The 21,110-nt window shown below is 35.0% G+C and overlaps 4 protein-coding genes across 6 annotated transcripts in view; 3 read left to right on the forward strand and 1 right to left on the reverse strand.

Annotated features, from left to right (window-relative positions):
• Nucleotides 1-378: 378 nt before the first annotated feature.
• Nucleotides 379-8,860, forward strand: LOC126874094 (uncharacterized). Its single transcript, XM_050635727.1, has 9 exons — nt 379-1,014; nt 1,617-1,957; nt 2,033-2,302; nt 2,551-2,702; nt 4,899-4,996; nt 5,164-5,524; nt 5,602-5,813; nt 6,126-6,461; nt 6,551-8,860. Exons 2-9 carry the CDS (start codon nt 1,634-1,636, stop codon nt 7,966-7,968), a joined length of 3,171 nt encoding a protein of 1,056 aa, XP_050491684.1. The 5' UTR covers nt 379-1,014; nt 1,617-1,633; the 3' UTR covers nt 7,969-8,860.
• A 125-nt stretch (nt 8,861-8,985) lies between these two features.
• LOC126874108 (large subunit GTPase 1 homolog) lies at nt 8,986-11,709 on the forward strand. The gene is made up of 4 exons (XM_050635761.1): nt 8,986-9,298; nt 9,412-10,789; nt 10,871-11,192; nt 11,342-11,709. Exons 1-4 carry the CDS (start codon nt 9,197-9,199, stop codon nt 11,475-11,477), a joined length of 1,938 nt encoding a protein of 645 aa, XP_050491718.1. The 5' UTR covers nt 8,986-9,196; the 3' UTR covers nt 11,478-11,709.
• Nucleotides 11,198-13,270, reverse strand: LOC126874135 (RNA polymerase II subunit A C-terminal domain phosphatase SSU72). The gene is made up of 4 exons (XM_050635842.1): nt 12,905-13,270; nt 12,679-12,822; nt 12,232-12,490; nt 11,198-12,140 (listed from the first exon to the last, which is right to left on the reverse strand). The coding sequence occupies exons 1-4, from the start codon at nt 12,985-12,987 to the stop codon at nt 12,039-12,041; spliced, it is 588 nt and encodes a 195-aa protein (XP_050491799.1). The 5' UTR covers nt 12,988-13,270; the 3' UTR covers nt 11,198-12,038.
• A 79-nt stretch (nt 13,271-13,349) lies between these two features.
• LOC126874110 (uncharacterized) overlaps nt 13,350-21,110 on the forward strand; it is a 68,832-nt gene continuing 61,071 nt past the window's right edge. Inside the window, exons 1-2 of one of the 3 annotated variants that reach the window (XM_050635767.1) lie at nt 13,350-13,492; nt 14,139-14,311. The gene's annotated coding sequence lies outside the window, so the exon portion shown is untranslated. The other 2 variants (XM_050635766.1, XM_050635768.1) reach the window with 2 other exon arrangements.

Here is a 21,110-nt window from a genome sequence, read left to right on the forward strand (position 1 = left end):
AAACATGAATTTTTATTCTTGTGGAATTAAATAAAATTAAATAAATATAGTAATGATAATAAAAATTTTATTAATATGTATCTTAAAAATACAGAAATCAGATAACTCAAAAAGGTAACATTCAGGTATATTAGATATGATGTATGAAATGTATTAATTTCCTAGAATCTCTAAAATATCTTAAAAATCCCTATCAATTTTTAAAATTTTTAAATTTTCATTATAAAAGTGAAACATTAGGTTAATACGAATATACTTTTATCTATTCTATATATGAAACGCTATTAGTTAATAAAATTCTATCATAATATATACATTACAGCAATTTATCAAAATCACTATCGGAAGTGGATACGAATGAAACGGATGTGATCATCCAAATGAGTAATGGCGTCCATAGTATATAGGGGACATATAATTTTCTCATTGTTTGCTCGTGTGTGTTTAAATTTACATCAATATAAAGCGTGAAACCAAAAATTGTTTCGGAAATAATATAGTCATTTCAATACATATATTTCATCATATTACTTGGAAAACATTTTTTATACAAACGGTGGAAATAACAAGTGATATTGTGTATAATATATATCAAAAACGTGTTAACGTTCGGATTCGATAGTGAATCTAAGAACGTAAGGAAGTATTAAGTTTTTAGCTTGTGTCTTATTCCCCCACCTGCAGAGTTGTAAGCTATAAAAGATACAACATTAAAGCGCGTGTCGCATCCCGAAGAACAAAAGAGAAGGATGGAACGAAAAAGAAAGGTGTGTTTCGTCTCGGAACCACCCAACCAGACTCATCAGTAGGCCTTATGCTCGCAACCCCTGCCTTAATTGCACGGGATATTAGAACATATAGAGAAGAAAGCCGGAGTGAAGGAAAGTTGTTAGACATCTAACGGCGGCGGGCTGAATTATCGCCACTCGCTCGATCCACACACGTTCGGGAGATGTGACAAGCGTTTTACAGTGCAACAGCATCAAAGAAAATTTGTTCACAATTAATGAGCAGGTTGTTTATCAGTTTTTGTAAACAAGCTTCACTTTGCATTAGAGAAATGTAGAATTTTTAATAAAGTTTGTCGAATTGGTTAGCTTCTCTCGAAAAATAATTCGTATAACCTTTAGTAACATTCCGATTCCGATAGGTTTTGTACTCGTTCTTAATTATTATATATTTCATTGCTATACTATATGATTAAAGGAAACTTGAAATTTACAATAATAAAGATAAATAATGCATGAAGTATGTTTCTACCAATAGAAATCGATATTAGATTTTCACATATTGTGAAAGTACAGTTTCTGTTCGTTTATATTTGAACGTTGTAGATCTCTAGTTCATCAGAAAATGTGTTAAAACAACCATAGTATTATTGCTACTTTATTGAAATTTAAATAGTCTTTTTAAACATTATAAATAGAGCAAATAGTTAGGTCAGACTTCTAAGTTTTTCCATTTATTGGATAACCCAATAGAGTATCATATACCATATGTGAATTGAATAAAAATAATTTGAAGAATATATAAAATATAACATTAATAAAGATTAAATAATGTTAAACTTACTTTATGGAATAATAATAAGAAACATATTTTGTGTTTATTTACAGAATTAACAACTGCTGTTATGTCTGCAAATACTCAATTTGCAAATCCTCCACCAGCTATAAGTTTACCTAATATGTCTGTTCCACCTCCTGCCACTCCAAATTTATCAGCTCCACCTCCTAATTTGACTACAATAAACACATCTGGAAGTTATCAGCACAGATACACTAATCATAGAGATGGAACAAGGGGTTTCTTTAAACCATTCAGACCTTATCATGCACCCAAAATTGTTGCGGCTGGTCAAGATACGTTACAAGATGAATTTGATGGCAAAAGACTTAGGAAATCTGTTATGCGTAAAACTGTGGATTATAATTCTGCCATTATAAAAAGCTTAGAGGTAGGATTCTTAATTTGGTTTGCAAAGTTTTGTGATATCAGTGATGAATAGTGTTATTACATATTTTATATGTAGAATCGAGTATGGCAGAGGGATTACAGAGACAGACGCGCCCTACAGCCAGATGTGATGTATTACCCTGATCTGCTTCCACCACCTAGTTATGTTGACAATCCTATAAATGCAGTCACCACAAGATTTGTGAAGACTGCAACAAATAAAATGCGCTGCCCTATTTTTTGTATGGCTTGGACACCAGAGGGAAGACGCCTTGTTACTGGTGCATCTAGTGGAGAATTTACATTGTGGAATGGTCTTACCTTTAATTTTGAAACTATTTTGCAGGTATTTTATGCCCCTTATTATAGTTTAACAGTAATTAAATATTTCTGTATATTATTAATATTGTTTTGTAATTTATTATCATCATTTGTAACTTTGTGATTTAAATAAAAGACTATATGTATAAATAGGGAACTTTGGACATAAATAGGGACCAAAACTTTAAAGCTTGAATACATTGTATTACTTTTTGTGTAGAATGTATACTAGTTTTAGATGCATTAATCAAATATTTGTTTTTGTCTGTTTAGGCACATGATAGTCCAGTGAGAACAATGGTATGGTCGCACAATGAGAGCTGGATGGTCACAGGAGATCATGCAGGCTATGTGAAGTATTGGCAGAGCAATATGAACAACGTCAAGATGTTTCAGGCGCACAAAGAAGCGATTAGAGGACTCAGGTATACCATCCACCACACTAGTCCTTACGTCTCTTGCGCCACTGTTATCGATGATCCGTCCATCCTTGCTGTAGTTAAGATATTGGACATGACTCTCATTCTCTTCCTCTTCTGGTTTTACAACATTTTTGTTTTAAAAATATTAATTCTTGTATGGGTACACAGGTGATTTCTAAAATTTTTCATAAATTGTATTTGAAAGATTTCCTGATATATTAGATGTATGGTGAAGATATTCTCAAGTTTTGAAAAATTTCTGTGATATAAAGTCTGTGATGAAAATACATTCCCTATACTACGTGATGACATCCGTGTTATTACAAATTGATTTTCTTACTTTTTTTTATTAAGGTTTCCTATATATATATATATATATATATATATTTAATTTTGATATTTAATTGTGATATAAACTATGAGGCTCTATATTTAAAAAAAATTTAATGTGCTATAATACTATTATAAATGTTGTTACAAGTAATTCCAGTTATTTTTGCTTAGTTTCCCAAAATTAATAATTTTTGAAATTTTTACATCTTCATGTATCTTAATAATATTTAAAGTTGATCAGCAAGGATAGTGTAAATTTTTCTGCCAAATATATTGTACGTGTGTTAATATGAAATTTATCAACTGTATTCATAGAGTCTTAGGGACCTAAATAAATTTACATGGTCCACTAGATTACAGTAGTATGAATTTATTATTTTTATATAGAAAGGTCTGAGACAAAAACAAAACAAATTGTAGGAAAAAAGAAATTAGGTCCTTATGGCTCATAGTTTATGGAATTTATATGGTCAGGTTATTAGGTAAAATGTGTATATTTAGAATGAAGAATAAACAAACAAGAAATATACAGCAATACCTAGTCGAGATTCCCATGGAATTAAATAAAAATAAATATCCTGTGTCCTTCTTTACATCATCCAAGTTTTCAATAAAGTTAAATAAAGGCAGTTACAGTATCATATGTTTCTGAAAATAAAAATAAAGTATTTTCTCTTTGGTCTGTGTCACTTGTGCCCTTTTGCAGATAAGAGAGAGAGTAACAGAGAGATATAACGAACTTCATGTACACTTCGGACATTTTTTTTGTGCAATAAATGTTGAACTTTTGAAAAAATATCAATCTTGGTATATCACTCGGTGGTCATGTGGCATCAAAAAGAGATTCTACTTTCATGATAATGGAACAGTTTGTTGCTTGATCAGCAGTGAATTTTGTTTGAGTGCCAGATATGACTGTCGAAGATGGTTTTTTGTTTATTTACAATATTTACACATAGATCTTCCTTTTATTACTGATGTTTGTCTATTCCGCGAGACGAATTCAGAGTAAAAGCCCACTACGCGCATTCTTAGATCACATATATTATCGTTATGTGAATAATTTTTTAAATTGTCCTGAAAATGAATTTCATTCGTGTATTTTTACGCGTTCCTATACACGTTTTTCGCACACATATAGCATATATTTAACTCAAAAAATTTCATACAATGAAGAATTTTAGCAGCCATATAATAGTCGCTTGTTATGTATCTGGTTTAAGTAATTTTTTGAAAATTATAATCCTTTATAGGTTTGTCGGTTGATTCTAACTAACTTCTACATGATATGTTTAGGATTCATCAAGGATGCATGTGTAGACATACAAATACGTAATTTATTTAGCAGATGGTACCATAAAAAAAAAGAAAAATATTTATAGTATTCTTTGCTTGTTTCTTTGCATGTGTAGTATCTATTTAATAACCAATGACAAATCAGTAATAAATGTAAGCTATTATATGCTTTAACTTCAATTTCTAATGATCATATTTTGATGTCATATCATAATAATGTCCGTAAGGTGTACCATATGCCTGAAATGTTCTATTGAATATTAATAAACTTTTCATATTCTGTCTCCTTCCACTTTGAATATATTGCAGTTGTATAAGGATAGAACTTCAATAAAAGTTAATAAAGCTCAACGTGTAATCAATCGTTCATCATACTATTCTATTATCTAATATTTTATACATGTGCCTACATGGGATAATAATTACCAAATATGTATTATACATTCCATAACGTTGTAATACTTGTTTCATTGAGAAAATTCTCATTGTGAGCATTTGCAAATAAAGAATCGCTCTATAAGTACATGACAGCGTATTGTTTGAATATAACATTTCTTTTTGGGTGGGTAGTTTCAGTCCAACGGATCACAAATTGGCAACATGCAGTGATGATGGAACAGTCAGAATTTGGGACTTTCTTCGGTGTCATGAAGAACGAATTCTCAGGGGTATATATTATATTATATTTTCTTTTATTATATTATATTTACTCTTTAACATTAGAAAAAAATATTTTTATTTACATTTTATTTATTAATTAATTGTGGTTTCAACAAACAGCTCAATCATTAATACAAACTTCAATGAATTCAATATTCATATAATTGTTGTTTAGGTCATGGTGCTGATGTGAAATGTGTGCACTGGCATCCACAAAAAAGTCTAGTCATCTCTGGAAGCAAAGATAATCAGCAACCGGTTAAATTATGGGATCCAAAGACTGGCCAGTCACTCGCAACATTACATGCACACAAGTCGACAGTAATGGATGTTAAATGGAATGAAAATGGAAATTGGCTGGTAACCGCGTCGCGGGACCATTTGCTCAAGTTGTTTGATCTTCGAAATTTAAGTCAAGAAGTTCAAACATTTCGTGGTCACAAAAAAGAAGCTTCTAGCGTCGCGTGGCACCCGAGTCACGAGGGTCTATTTTGTAGCGGTGGTAGCGATGGAGCTATTTTATTCTGGCACGTTGGGTACGCTTTCCGCAGTTCTTAATCCTATTTTTTAATCTTGTTTATTACACATCACTCACACTATGATTAATTTTTAGAGCCGACAAAGAGGTAGGTGCGATAGAACAAGCTCACGACAGTATAGTTTGGACGCTAGCTTGGCACCCGCTGGGACACATCCTGTGTTCCGGTAGTAATGATCACACTTCAAAGTTTTGGACACGAAACAGGCCTGGTGATTTAATGAGAGACAAGTATAATCTCAACACTTTACCTGCAGGATCGGCTGGCGTTGATGATCATGAAATTGGTACACAATATATTATGCGAATAATCACAATAATATTGTTATTAGTATTAAGTTACTGCACAAATTATGTCCGCTAGAGTGAATCTTCTACAAATTAGATTTACCATATCAATTTATGCGAATACTACTTTTATAAAAGTCTTTAGATTTATCATTAACAAAATAACTTGTTGCATTTTTTACCATCGGTTCGTAATTCTTTGAAAAGATGCAAATCTAATGAAAAACTCCGGACAAAATTTATGTAATAATTTCACATTTTAAAAAAAGGGAATTTTGAATTTTTTTACTATTGTTTCGATTATTTCATAGCTGATGAAGCAGCTGTAATACCTGGTATGGGGCCAGAAGATAGAATCAATGCCGATGGCGAACCAGAAGACAAAAGCGGTGGTATCCCTGGCTTGGATTTGGATCATGCAGTCGACGAAGGAAAGAAATTCGCTAACAAGAAAGTTCCATATAGCAAACCAATTCCAAGGAATTTTCAAGCTCAATGGAATGAGATGGAGGCTGAGGATATGGAGCAGGTAGAAGCTCTAAATGCATTTGTGAATCAGTTGATCGAAACCACACCAGGAGCGGTACCATTGAATGAAGTGACACCTAATGGTATTATATTGTATGGAAAAATGATTCCTGTCGAACGTAAGCATTATTTATTGTTAATGAGAACATTCAGTACTGTAATATTAAATAAAATTCTAAGATTATTAAAATCGTTGCTAATATTGCAGCCGGTTCTAAGTTAGCAGAAGCAATTAGCAAAGGAAATGATGCCATAAATAAACTAGTATTTTCCGGAGAAATAGAAGAGCTACGAGACGTTGTGGGTCCACCAGATAACATGGACGATTCCGAAGAATATTTGCAAGACGACAGCGAAATAGATTATTCCAAAGTTCCCGATATCGAACTTCCTCCACCTTTACCCAGTTCCAAATTTGCACAGAATCCTGAATTGCTGAAAGCGCTGAATCGCGGTGGAAAGCGGAAATTCGATCAACTAATCGGTTGGAGCGACGGTGGAGCCAGCGACAGAACATCAAAGATTCATCAACCGGTCTTTGGCGGAGTGATGACGGAAGACTCACAATCCAGTGATACCGACTTAAGGTACACGGGAACGAAATCAAATCAGCACTCCAACGAGACTAACTCTTTCCACAGTGGACAGGACGAGGATCTCAGGAAACTTCCTCATGGTGAAAATGCTCGAAATGCGAATCGCGATGAAGACTTACGGTTTAACATCTCTAGCGGACCTGGAAGGCCCAGTTCACGTTCCGATTACGACGTAAGGAGTAATTACGCGGATAAGGACTTTAGAAGTTCGCATGGATTCCCCTTGAAGAAGTCTTTGGATAACGACATTTACGATGACAGAGATCGGGACGGTAATTCGCGGTGGGACGATGAGAAGTCGATGAATGATGGTCCCAGAAAAGGGGATGGTGGTTTTTCAGGGAACTTTGATAAACGTGATAACATGCCGCTGGCTATAGGCTCCGGCATAAGTAACAGTATACCTCATTTAGGCAACAGTATATCTCACATGTCGAGTCACCATAATATGCAAAATATTAATCCCAACATGACCCCCCCGATCCAAAGTTTAGTACCACATCCAAATATGTCTCAGCATCCTATGCAAAATAAACCGCTGCATCCTGGTATGCAAGGAATTGACGGTCCAATGCACATGATGCACCATCCTAACATGCATCCCGGTTTTGGTCCTAACGGACCACCACCCGGAAACTTTGGCCCTAACTTTAGACCGCCAAACGGTAATTTCGGGCCCAATCAACACTTTAGGCCGAGCCCGTTGCCTCCATTCGGACCAAACCAAGGACCATTCGGTAATAACTTTCAAGGTTTGCCGAATTTCCGGGGGCCGAACTCAGGCCCGCCAAATTTTGACCGGCCGGGTTTTGGTCCTGGTTTCCGCGGTCAAAACCCCGGGCAGAACCCGCCAAATAATTTTAATTCGAATTTTGGTAATTTTGGAAATAAACTGGGACCTAATCGTGGTATGAACCGAGGTCCCAACGACAATAACATGGGAAGAATGGGAAGGAGCGGTTATAGTAATCGTGGTAGAGGACGTGACGGCGATCAACCACGAGGGATTCGAGGAAGAGACAATTATTGAAAAATAATTATTCGGGACGGAAGTATCTGTATGTTATGTGTATGTTAACATACTGCCGTTCGTTTTGCACGAATAATCCAATTGTTCCGTGCTGGATTGTACAGTTGATCAATAATGAATTCTAGACCGTAGAACGGCGGTATCCCATAAAAGTATCGCGGGTGTAAAATAACGGCCCATATCAGACATGTTGCGAGCCACTTTATACTCAGTGCTAAAAAAGGAAACTCAAAAGTAGGCGTTCGAGTACAGCATACTTGGAAGAAAGTATATTTTCTTTTTCCGATGAGACTTTATTTGAGGAGAACAATGTCCTTTTTCCAGAAAAAGCGACTGATTATCCATATTATAGATGGCTAGATTTCTAAATAATGCGAGAGATGAATTCGTGTTGGATGCAAGTGAGACTTCTCTTCTCCTCGACTTGTGATACTTGCAAGTGGTGTACAAGCGTGGTGAATCTATACGAAGTCACAGAAATTGTAATATATAAAATATAATCAATGACACACTGGTATAATTCTGATTAAAAAAAAAAAAGAAAAAATGGATTAAAAAAAGAAAAAAACAACTGTTCACAAGCTGCCTTGCGAAAGAATTTTTCTTGTTCCGATTTCGAGAATTGATGAGCGCGCGGGAGTAGGATAGAGAAGCATGTGAAGCATGTTGAACGTTTCATAATTGTTGCTGGTCGTCGAGAAAACTGTGAACCAGAACAGTCTACCTATCAATTATTAATAAAAATGAACTAAGATGCAGAAATTATTCCATGAAAGCTCTATCCCAGATTTAATTTATAGATATTAGACATAGATCTAGCTTAACTATATATACGAATATAGAGACATAGCTCAAATGTATGATGCATAAATATATATATATTTTTAAATTCTATCTGTAATATTTCACCGTGCATGAAATTATATTTGAAATATCTTTTTGCAATGATTCTTATAACTTAATTAGTTAATATACGTTACGTCTATTTCTTTAATGTTCCGTTCATGCTGCCATCACGTTACTTCTAACGTTCGATTTTTTTTTTATTTATTTATTTAAATTTTACAATTTGTCCAGTAGGACATGTGGGTGGCTACCCCTAGCGGGGTACCATCTTCGTGTTTGTTAGGTTATATCCTTTGTGAGATAACGTTCGATGGCTGTGATTTGGCTGTGATTTGGCTGTGGTTTGGCTGTTATTTCTTGAAGTCGTATAAAATCAAACGCAATGGGTAAAAAAGGAAAAGTAGAAGGCAACAATTTAGGAAAGGCTTTGATTAGGGGCCGTTTCGGTTCATCGAGAAATAAAAAAGATGTTGATTTATCTATGGTAACGTAATAATAACCTATTTCATAACCTTTTCATAACCTATTTGTTTTGGTACATACTAAAATGAATTAAACTATAAATATTCGATATTTTGACATTGCATTTTTAATTAGCTTCACACTGCCGAATTAAACGATGGCTACGACTGGGGACGTCTCAATCTTCAATCCGTCACGGAAGAAAATTCTTTTCAAGAATTTCTCTCTACTGCAGAGTTAGCAGGAACCGAGTTTCATGCAGAAAAATTAAACATTAAATTCGTTAATCCAAAAAATGGAATCGGATTACTCTCGAAAGATGAAAAAGCAAAGGTACTGGAGATGCAAAAAAAGAATAAAGCCCTTCTGAAAATACCTAGAAGGCCAAAATGGAATAGTTCAACTACAGCTCACGAATTGCAAAGCAAAGAGAGAGAAGAATTTTTAGAATGGAGACGTTCTCTTGCTATGTTGCAAGAAGTCGAAGAATTGATGTTAACTCCTTATGAAAAGAATTTGGAATTTTGGAGACAATTGTGGAGAGTAGTTGAGCGTAGTGATGTTATTGTACAGATAGTTGACGCAAGAAATCCACTGCTCTTTCGTTGTGAGGACCTAGAAGCATATGTTAAAGAAGTAGATTTTAAAAAAATGAATCTGATACTAATTAATAAAGCAGACTTTTTAACAGAGGAACAAAGACAAGCATGGGCAAAATATTTTACAGATATTAATTTGAGAGTTGCATTCTTTTCCGCGACATTGGCAGCTGAAAAACAAAAGATAAAAGATATAATTGAGGAAGAAGATTGTGAAGATGAACAAGGGAGTGAAGTGGAGGATGATGATAGTGATGGATCTTTGTATACTTCAGAATTTGCTTCAGAAAGCGAATATGAAAGTGCAGATGATGGTAGTAATAATACCATAACTGAAAATGAGGAAGTAAGTTCTAAGCAATCTAATGAATGTAATTTAAATGAATTGAATGATGTAATAGAGAAATTAAGTGAAAAAGATATAGAAGATAATACAAAGGTGAAGAATTCATCAGAATTATTAACCAGAGATCAATTAGTATCATTTTTCAAAATGATTTATAAGGGTGAGACATATACAAAAGGAATCACAACAATTGGTTTGGTAGGTTATCCAAATGTAGGTAAAAGTTCCACAATAAATGCCCTATTAATGGACAAAAAGGTATCCGTGTCTGCAACACCGGGTAAAACAAAGCATTTTCAAACACTATTCTTGGATAAGGATCTACTTCTTTGTGATTGTCCTGGATTAGTAATGCCTAGTTTCGTTTGTACAAAATCAGAAATGATATTAAATGGTATATTGCCAATTGATCAAATGAGGGATCATGTACCTCCAATTACATTACTGGGTACTTTAATACCAAGGCACATTATAGAAGATCTTTATGGAATTATGATACCTCCACCATTAGAAGGAGAAGATGCTGATCGTCCTCCAACTGCAGAAGAAATTTTAAATGCTTATGCCTGTATGTAATTATGTATTAAGCATGATAGTAATGCATGATAATTTGTATAAGTTTAATAATTTATTTTATACTTTTATTTAGATAATAGAGGTTTTATGACACAGAATGGACAACCAGATAATCCACGTGCGGCGCGATATCTTCTGAAAGATTTTGTAAACGGTAAATTGTTGTATTGCGTTGCACCCACTACAGCAGAACAAAAAACGTTTCATACATTTCCTCCGCGAAGAAGAATAATTTCGAAAAATAAGCATTTTCCACCTAGAACAGTGCGCGTGAATAAAGGGAGCAAAACTACGTCTGAAGATTTAGATAAAGTATTTTTTCAAGATAATACTTCGAATGTACATGTAAAAGGAGTAATTGGAAAAATGCACGGTTTACGTAGAATTAATTCAAAGTATGTAACATTATTGTATATTTATTAATTGATAAAGTCATTTTTGTATAATTATTGACAATAATTGTTCATATATAATAATAAGTAATGGAGCGTGTATACGAATTTCGTTTCGAATACTTTGGTAATTATTGTAATTATTTTTTTAGGGATGCAGGATCGATGACAGGTTCTACACAGAGTTTGTTGCTCGAAGGGAAACCGTGGAAAAAGATTAATAAACACTCAAATAAAAAGAAACGCGAAAAAACAAGAAGATTGTACGCTCATCTCGATCAACATTGATTTTACGAATATTTATATTGTATTATGAGAATTGAAGGCCTTTTCGCTATATAACAGCGGATCATATTTTATAATATACAAATCTCTGAATTTATAAGCATATCAGAGACTCATATTAATTCTATGTACTACAAATACATTCTAATAACGGCATACATACACATATAAGAATAGCTTGCTGTTGTACTTATATGCGTATATATTATAAAATTAAAATATTTTATAATTTGTATTCTTTGCTTTTTAATCTTTTCTAATCGTTCTGATACTGGCGTTTCAAAACCTGAACGAATCCAATAATCTTGCTTTTGCATATTTTGTCACGGATTAGAGATACAGTATGAATGTAACAGCAGATTTCTAGAACGATTTCCGTGGAAAGCAATATCTCATTAAACAGCAAGCGCGAATCGAATTCTTACTTGTTACGTAAAAACGGAATTCGCTTCACATAATCTGATTCAGATAATGTGGTGCTACATTTATAGTATATATAATTTAGTCTGCTTTTATAAGTTAAGTCGTTGATGAACACCAAGTTGTTGATATACAACAGGCTCCTTAATAAAAAAGTACCGTGTGTAAGATCGTTCTTGCAAATTTTGATTCAAATTCGTGAAGTAGTTCATCTATATCGTTATCTAAATCTTCACTATTGGCCAGCTGGAAAAAAACAATTTTTTAGTTAGAGAAATAATTACAGGAGGACTTAAATATATACAAATGCATAAATTTTAATGAATTCTGAAATTACCACAGTGACTAATTCACAAATGAGGAACGATCCAACTGTAGCTTCTTCATGATTATCCTGAATATCAATATTAATCAAATGTACTGGTTGACTATCTTCCTGAGTTCTAGATTCCATACATTCGATTACTTGATCATAAACACGTTCTTCGCATGTGATTAAAATGTCAAATTTGTCCTTGGATAACTGAAATCGTTCTGGTTTCGGTTTTATTCTACGGTTTCTATCTAACATGTGCAACAAACCATTTTGTGTATAGCTAATGTTATAGTTAAGGAATTTTAGTTTCAGTTATTTCATAAACTTTATGGTACTTATCAGAGATAATAATGCGGAAGAAATAAAAATAAAAAGATATCTATTTTGCCTCGAAGTCAATGGACTTCACGTACAGATTTTGTGAAAAGAAGAAAAAGAATTCATTCATTTATTTGATAAAAAGGATACTATTGCTTGTCTTTAGATAAAAGGTCATTGTAGATTTCATCGTACGAAGTTCCAAAGTCATAAATGTTTGGACGATCAGGTGCATTTCCAGGAAGCTTAACTTTATCGCCAGTTCCAAAGGATTTAACATTGAAACCTTTTTTACTGAAAAAGAACAATAAAGTAAGAATTCGTCTATTCAATATTTTATATAATTCATAGTTCGATTGCAATTAAGACTAATTACCTCAAGAAGGCATGAGCTTCCATGCTTCTATTCATATTGCTAGAACATATCACAGCTACGCTGATAGAGTTTGGCGTTGGCATTGTTTCGAATAGTTTAGCGATATAAAAAAAAAAGTCGGAATATAAAAAAAGCGTAATGTCACTTAACCTTAAAGATCGTTACGCTGCCTGTCACATCCGGTATATCTGTTAACGTACATAAAATTCTAGTATAGAATTGGTGGAAGTGGTTTTTTGCAACGTTAAGATTACAAAAATAATTTGAATCAGTGGTCGCGGAAAATTCTGGAGAATTATACGACTAAAATGATTCTCAAGCGTTTTCTATTTATCGCCTGCTCATAGTAAAATTTGTAATGAAAGCCCTATATACACTTTCTCACGTTAGGCAGGTTCATCGTTAAACAGTGACATCTGCGATTGTACGAGAAGTTCAGCCGTTGTAAGCATCGACAGTCAGTAATGCGACAGACGGTGCTGTTTGTGGTAAATGTTGAATTTTTATCGACCAATGCTCGATGACGTCATAAATAAGCTTCGAACCCGCCAGTTTGATGTGCTTCAAGGAAGTCGGCGCAAATTGAAGGTAGAATTAATCACGAAATATTCGGGTTATACGATGTTTGAAAGTTTTGTATAACGAATTGTATACGCAGTACTTTTTTTGTACATTCTAACCTAATTTGTATACATATACTGTGTAAAGCATACAGAACGTAGTGACATTCAAGTGACTCAAGTTAGTTAACCAAAGTGTTTACACGTGTGTAGCAGATACATTCATGCAGTTTGTATACATATGAGCACATACACGATGCTAGAAATAAATGCATACAGAGAAATGTGGAAACGTAAGATTTAGGTTAGTAATAGTTCAATATGTGTTTGCTAATTCAAGTCATTTCATGGGATTCGATTGCTATTTATTACATAAATTCGGGGAATATTTGTAGGATTTGTGTAACATTTTATTTATCGTAGAAATTTCAATATTTATATTTGTTCCGAGTGCCTTATTACAACTTTATTTCTTTCGGTATTTTACTACAGGTATATTAAAAAAATGTATCATTTTTTTGTCTGTTTTCTTTTCTGTGTATTGTATCTAATATCTAATAACATCTAATATATATATATATATAATGTTAATTGTCAATATTATTCTAATTACCGATTACATAGATTACAAGAGCGAGTTTTAAAGACATGTAATATCATTTTTTTGAAAATAGGCTTACGAAATGTGAGGCGTCACTTGTAAGCAGCCTATCGAGAAGGAAGTGTACATGCGCGCGCGCGCTCGTGTGTGTGTGTGTGTGTGTATGTGCGTGTGAAGAAGAAACGAACCTCTTTTGGACATTTTTTACTATGAAACCTGTCAGAGCAGTTTCAAGACGACGATGCGGTGAGTTCAAAATCAATAAATAAAACAGTAATTCGCCGCATAAAAACGTTATCGTGTGATATATTATAATTTTATACCTACACATATGTATAAACATATTGTATAGCCTCGGTATATTTCGTTTTGACGCGTGTGCAACTGTTCTTGCTTAATATTAATTTTTACATCGATATTTCTCGAAAGCGAAATTTTTATAATTTGGAATGGAACATTTGTTTCAAACCATAAAGTCTTTTATTGAACAGGAATAATGCGAATTTTATTGTGTATTTTAATATTTTAATAGCCTATCGTTTATTCCATTTTTTAAATTTACGGCATGATAGTAATATAAGTAATAAAGAGATAAAAATCCATGGAAAAAAAATATCGAATGAATTCGTGGTTAAATCACGCAATGTTGTACGATCGCAAATTTGTTTGCAAAATCGTGAAATAACAAGCGTCGTCGGCAATGAAAATTGTGGGTTCCGGGCTGGAATTAAGGCGGAGTTGGTATCTCGATCTCGACTAATCCTTCGATCCTTTTTCATTTCTAAACTCTTCTTTCAGTGAATTTTTTTTTTTTATTTACCAATCACTTACAATTGGAATTCAGTTCTAAAAAGTTGAAGAATCGACAGATTCGAAAAGTTGGTAGCTTGAAAGTCTGAAAATTTAGAAATTTAGAGATCCAAGAACTTTGAAATTAAAAAATCTCAAATTTATAGGTAAAGCAATCGAGTATCGAAATATGCTATAATTGAAAAGCTCCGATACTCTAAAATGCAAATATGTCTATAAATTTCAAGAACCAAAAATTCGAGTATTTAAATTAAAAATTTCAAGGATTCTGAATCTTTCAAACGTTTAAGCGTCGAAACGTCGCATGCACTTGTTGAATGTTCAAATCGTCGTATTTTAAGCTATTCAATGACGATTTGATTGAGAAATTGTCGTTTGAAAAGCGTCAATTGTTGCGACACAGAAACGATCTTCAATCTGCATTCGTCTTTAAGTTCGTTTCTTCACCGGTTAGCTCTGTTCATCCCGGGCTGGTTGCTGCAACTCTTTTCGTCGTCTCGTCGTTGAGCAAACTGGTCGACGATTGTCGAAACCAATTTAGATCCGCGACTCGTCTTTTTCTATTGTCCTCAATGGATCTCGTTACCCGCATACTTTGTGCTTTTACCATGAAAGGGAATGTGTTTCTTGATCGTTCAACGTGTGACTCGAATAAAACAAATTTCGAAGAGAGACGATTACATTACACTAGTATTACCAAACCTACCAAAACGATCGATTTAACATTTCTTTTTCTTTACAAATATTCACAAATATACATACTTTTAACAATTAATTTAATTATATATTTATCGGGGTAGAGAGGCTGTCTATTTTAACGATTATGGGCTAGATATTAAATATAATTAGACTACGGATATTTATGCGATTTCATGCCAAATTTCATGCAATTTATTCTTATGAATACAACTAAAGAAACGAAATCTAGGTAGAAATCTGTTTTACCCACTCGGTTAATACTCACCCATTGGTGAATATTCTACTTTATATTGTACACGGTTTTGCGATCTAACCGAAATCAAACCGAAACTATAGGGATACATATAAAGATAGAGCGTGTGAGTGGACTGAAAAGCGATTCTATAGGAATAGAAGGTTGAACTCTACATAGAGGCCCCTTGTGTCCTTGTCTGATGACGCATGCACATTCGTACAGTAAATATGTAAGCGTAACACCGATCAATGAGCGGCGCCAGTGTGCATGCGTTAGCGGATTAGACCAGAACAGAAGGGGTCTCTATGCAGCGTTCTCTTTCTATGCCCATGTCGCATTCAGTTACACGGTAACATATGACTCGCGTACTCTATCTTTGTATCTCTATGACCGAAATCGGACTGAAACTAAACTGAACCGAAACCGAACCATGGGTAGAATATAAAATGTCGTTTCTAAATAACATAAAATCGATTATTTTAAAGTTATAAAAAATATTGAATTTATGCTTTAACCTTTGTTTTCTGTTATTTGTTTTTATTCGGAGTCATCCATCGTACTACGGTTTTAAACGTCGATATGTAATTTTTACATGTTACACGGTGAATTTACTGAGACGACTGTCGATACTAAGATCTTTGTAACGTTTCGTTAAAACGAATTAATACCTCTTTATCCCCAACGGATGGTAAAAACCATCGTTAATGGATGTCGGACGAGGTACAAGATGTCCGCGTATATTGTACGTACATACTAGAAATATTATAAAGATGCCAGTCACGAATCTAAATTGAAAGAACCGCGCTATCGGAATGAGGGAATCTTGCGACGCGTGTTTAACGAGTCTGAACAGTTTCAAACAGCTATCTTTTTGCTTTAATAAAATCGCAATAAAAGGACACGAACTCCTTTCGTTTCCTTAAATTCACGCAAGAAGGAGAAATTCATTTTTCAATCTTGAAATACAAACGTTTCTAATTTCTATTAAAATTTAGCAGTCTCACTCGTGGCAAATCTATGCTACTAATTATTAGACGAATAACACGTCAAACTATCGACTAAAGATACAAAAAAATGCAATATTGTAGCATAAAAATAAAAATTTGGGACAGGTCGTAAGTTTTACGCAATTTTTATTCCGCGAATAGATGGTTGGATAGATAAAAAATTTCTATTTGCAACAGGAACTATTTATTCTTTCCATTTTCCATTATGATCCAATCATATCTTACCGCTCCATAAACTAGCATCGTAGATTAAGATGGTATTAATGTGCAACAAAACGTTGGACTAACTGTTGTTACGTACGCTCGTCTTTTAACTCAAGGTTGATGTAGAAGTAAAAAATTCGAAGGTTGTACGATTGCGTGCGTGACACAAGAGTGATGTAACTAAAACAAAAAAAAGAAAACAGGAAAAAGCAAATGCCTCGAGAGAGGAATTTCAACTTTGCTTAATTGTAAGCGAAATACCATCTTTCTTCTAATAGCCTCAACTCGCGTTGTTTCGCTTCGATCCTCTTCGATCTTCGTTATTTCGCTCTATTTTCCACCAATTATATTTAAGTACACTGTCGACCACAAATAACGGGACTTTGTTAACTCTAAATCTAAGCTTCGATAAAATTGTACTAAATCTGTATAGAAATTTTCAAAACACGATACAACCTAGTTTTCCCTGTAATACAAGCGGCCGATAAGTATCAAGTATATTCGGTAATTACAATACTCGTTTATGCAGTCGGGCACAAAAATAAAGGGGCAGATAGTGGAAGATGAAGTTCGATCGAGCTAATACCGGTGTTATATGCTTCAGTTTTAGTTCAGTTTGTTTATTATATATCCCTATTGTACGTAAAATATGTAGCAAACAAATTGAAATTAATACTTACTCTTTTATGTAGTTAAGCCGTTAAATCGTAGTTAACGAAACTTCGACCATACCTATTTCTACCTTACCTTTCCACTTATTTTCGTCGTCAACGGTATATGCCATCGATTACTTATCCGAATACTACACTATCATCTTTTGTATCCCTATTTTTCCCTACATTTTCTTTCTCTACATTTTTCCTATTCTAGTAGTGTACGCTACCGTGCAATCCATTAATAAATACAAGGCAGCCTTCGTTGCGCCTTATTATCGCTTCATCGAAAGGAAACAGCGTCATCTCGTTCCCGTGCATTATTACCTCGCGCACGTTGTCCGGCAACGATTCCTTCGGCTGGTTATCACGGATCCTTGTAAATTATTCCGCGTGTGTACGCAAAGACGGATGTCCTTTGACTTATGGATATTGACGAGGGACGTTCCACCGGCGTGAGCCATCTTGTCGACGTTTGACGCATGTCGTCTGCATAAAATGGTTGGCCGATCGTCATCCGCGCGTTGCAGGCACCCGTTAAATTATAATCTAAATTATGGGCCAGCTCACGACTCGAATAACAATCGTTCAACAACCTTGCGCCTCTTCTTTCATTTTTCTTCTCTACACTTTCCTCTCCTCTTCTTTTTCTTCCTCTTCTTCTTCTTCTTCTCTTTGCAATCTAAATTATGGTCCATTCCATATTTATTCTTTCCTTTTCGCCTTGTATCTTGCCTTCGTCTTCTTATAATTTAAATTACGGGGGAGCTCGGTAAACGAATGTCAATCGTTCAATAACTTGGCGTTCCCTCGTTCTTCTTTTTCCTATTTCCTTCTTGATTTTCATCGTCTTCTTCCTAGAATATAAATTATGCTCGGTAACAGCATGTCAATCTTTCAACAGCTCCGCGTCTTCCCTTTCCTTTTCCTTTTTTCTCCTTTCCTTTCTTCGATCTTCATCCTCATCTTCTCCCTCGTATAGGTACAAATCATGGATCAATTAGTATCAATAGCTCCGTATCTCTTCTTTTCCCTTTTCCCTTTTCCTTCTTCTCCTTCGTCCTTCTCCCTCTCGTCCTTTCATCGTTCCTCTCTTCCTTATCGTTCGAATCGTGGAACAGTTTGTTAAACGAACGTCGATCGTTCAATAACTACCCATCATTTCCTCCCTTATTGTTCTCTTCCTTCTTTCCTCGTCTTTCCTCTTCTCTTTTTCTTAGTTTCTTAAAGCCTATATTACAGCATAAATAAGTAGGATTTGCGAAACGGCTGTCACGCGACTCGCAGAAAATCCTTCGCACGAGCTAGTCGAATTAATGGCCATTCGCAATGAGACTTTTCGAGCGGCCAGTTGGTCAATTGCCAACATTCGGAGACACTCGCCTCGAAACGACGGAATAATTCTCATGCTATTAAGATAGATTGGCAGTGCAGGTTGTTAACTATGGTGTTCAACTGGTACTTTGAGTCGGAATCCGTTCGTCCATCAGTACGAATCCATCTTTATACGTATCTATCGATATATAGCTATCATCAGCATAGTTCTATTATCTCTATATTTTTTTTTATTTTTAGTATTTAGTATCGAATTTAGTATCGTTTGAGTCATAAATTAAGAGGCACGAAAGGACGACAGTCACAAATATTATTTTTGCAAATGTTCCTTGAAATCTAGAATCACGCGTGCTACTTTTCTTTGTTATAAATCAATTTATGAGAATAATACGTATTTCTTGTTTGGGATGTCGAATACTAATCAGGTACCTGAATAATGTGGAATTCACAGCTTTATGAAGAGCGGAGTTGATCAATTTGGCTCCTGAGAATTGAAAATCAACCACGTATCTGTATAATGAAATCGAGACGCAATTGTAAAGAGTAGAATCGATCGGAATTTGCGTTTCGAGATACGAAAAATTGATCCTTGCGATCAAAGATTCGATCTTTTTCGTAAATTCACGTTCGCGCGATAAAAGTCGCGATAATCGAGTTGATCAGTTTGGCTTTTTAGCGACTCGAATTTGATCTTCCGCTTCCTCTTCGACTGACCAAAAATCCGATCTTATTCTCGGGAATTCGCACAACCAAATACACGATAATTCGCAACGAAGCAGAAGGCACGGGAGGATAGAGATTATCTTCGAATCGAGTTTGTTTTCAGCGTATGACTCGTTTTCGATATCGAAGTATCGAGTCTGATCTTCGGCGCTCGCATACCGATCGAGGACAGATCGTGCCGCGAATCAAACAGCACGTTTAACGACATTTACTGGCTGGTTTCGCGCTTTCACGGTATACAGCCTGGCATCCTCGATCGATCGGAGAACGTGGCGCGATTCCTGCCGCGGAAACTCGCGAAAACGCGCCATCCGCGTCCGTGACTTCCGTCACTTTCATCGCGCGTGCCGGATGAACGCGCGGATATCGTCGACCTTCGAGTTATGCAAATGAATTTTTATCACGTTCGCTAGCGTACTTGTAGCGGTATAATTTTGTCATTTCGTACTACTTGATGAATTTAATATTCATAAACGCAGACCACACAAGACACGTGCAATAAAACTACCTTTGATATGCCTGAAAAGGAGGAACGATTAGTTAGATTCGAAGTTGAAAGTATTCAAAGAATGGACGATACGGAGGCTACGAAAAGTATGGGCATAACGTTGTATTTATCACAACATTTGCATCGTAATCGATCGATCCTACCAGCATCGTCGAATCTTTATATTTCGATCTTTTTCTGATCGTAGCAAGGAACAAGAATTTGTAACGTTTTAAGCCGATGTTTGTTGTCCATATTCTGTTCAAATCGAAGATGTCTTTCCTAGAAGAACGATAATTGGGTGAAAAATAAAATATCGTGTTATTTAGTTACGACTTTCGCGTGACTACAGAGATACTATGCAAATAAAATGCGTGGAATCTGGTAAAAAGACGCTTCGTTGGAAAATAAGAGCGTGCGCCGATGCCTTTTGTAGCCACCGTATGTTTCACGTTTCATTTTAAATTTCTATCGAAACGAATAAAGCGACGATTTCTTAAAATGTATAAATTCCATTCGAATCCTCCAGTTTAAATATAGGCGTATCTATTGTGTAATTAGCGCAACGACGTTTGATCTCGTTCGACTGCACGTAACAACGTTATGATCTATTTATAATGTAAACGGAACTGTCCCACTCTCGCTGGAACGTAACAGAACGGGTTTATAAAGCAACCTTAACGAAGGGAAACGCCGTGAACAAAAATGACGGTCGTGGTTTAAGGAAGTTCGTCGATACGCGCGAACATTCACAACCTTGACAGGGCATTGCCCCAGCATCTCGCGGAGACAGACGAGAACGTTGTACGTGCTCCGCTGGGATCTCCAGGAGTCACGAGAATCCTCGTTCGAACACGGCCTAGAAAGTGGAAAAATATCGTTTACAACGCGA

This window comes from Bombus huntii, chromosome 15 (assembly GCF_024542735.1).
Source record: "Bombus huntii isolate Logan2020A chromosome 15, iyBomHunt1.1, whole genome shotgun sequence".
In the NCBI taxonomy this organism is placed as follows: Eukaryota; Metazoa; Arthropoda; class Insecta; order Hymenoptera; family Apidae; genus Bombus; species Bombus huntii.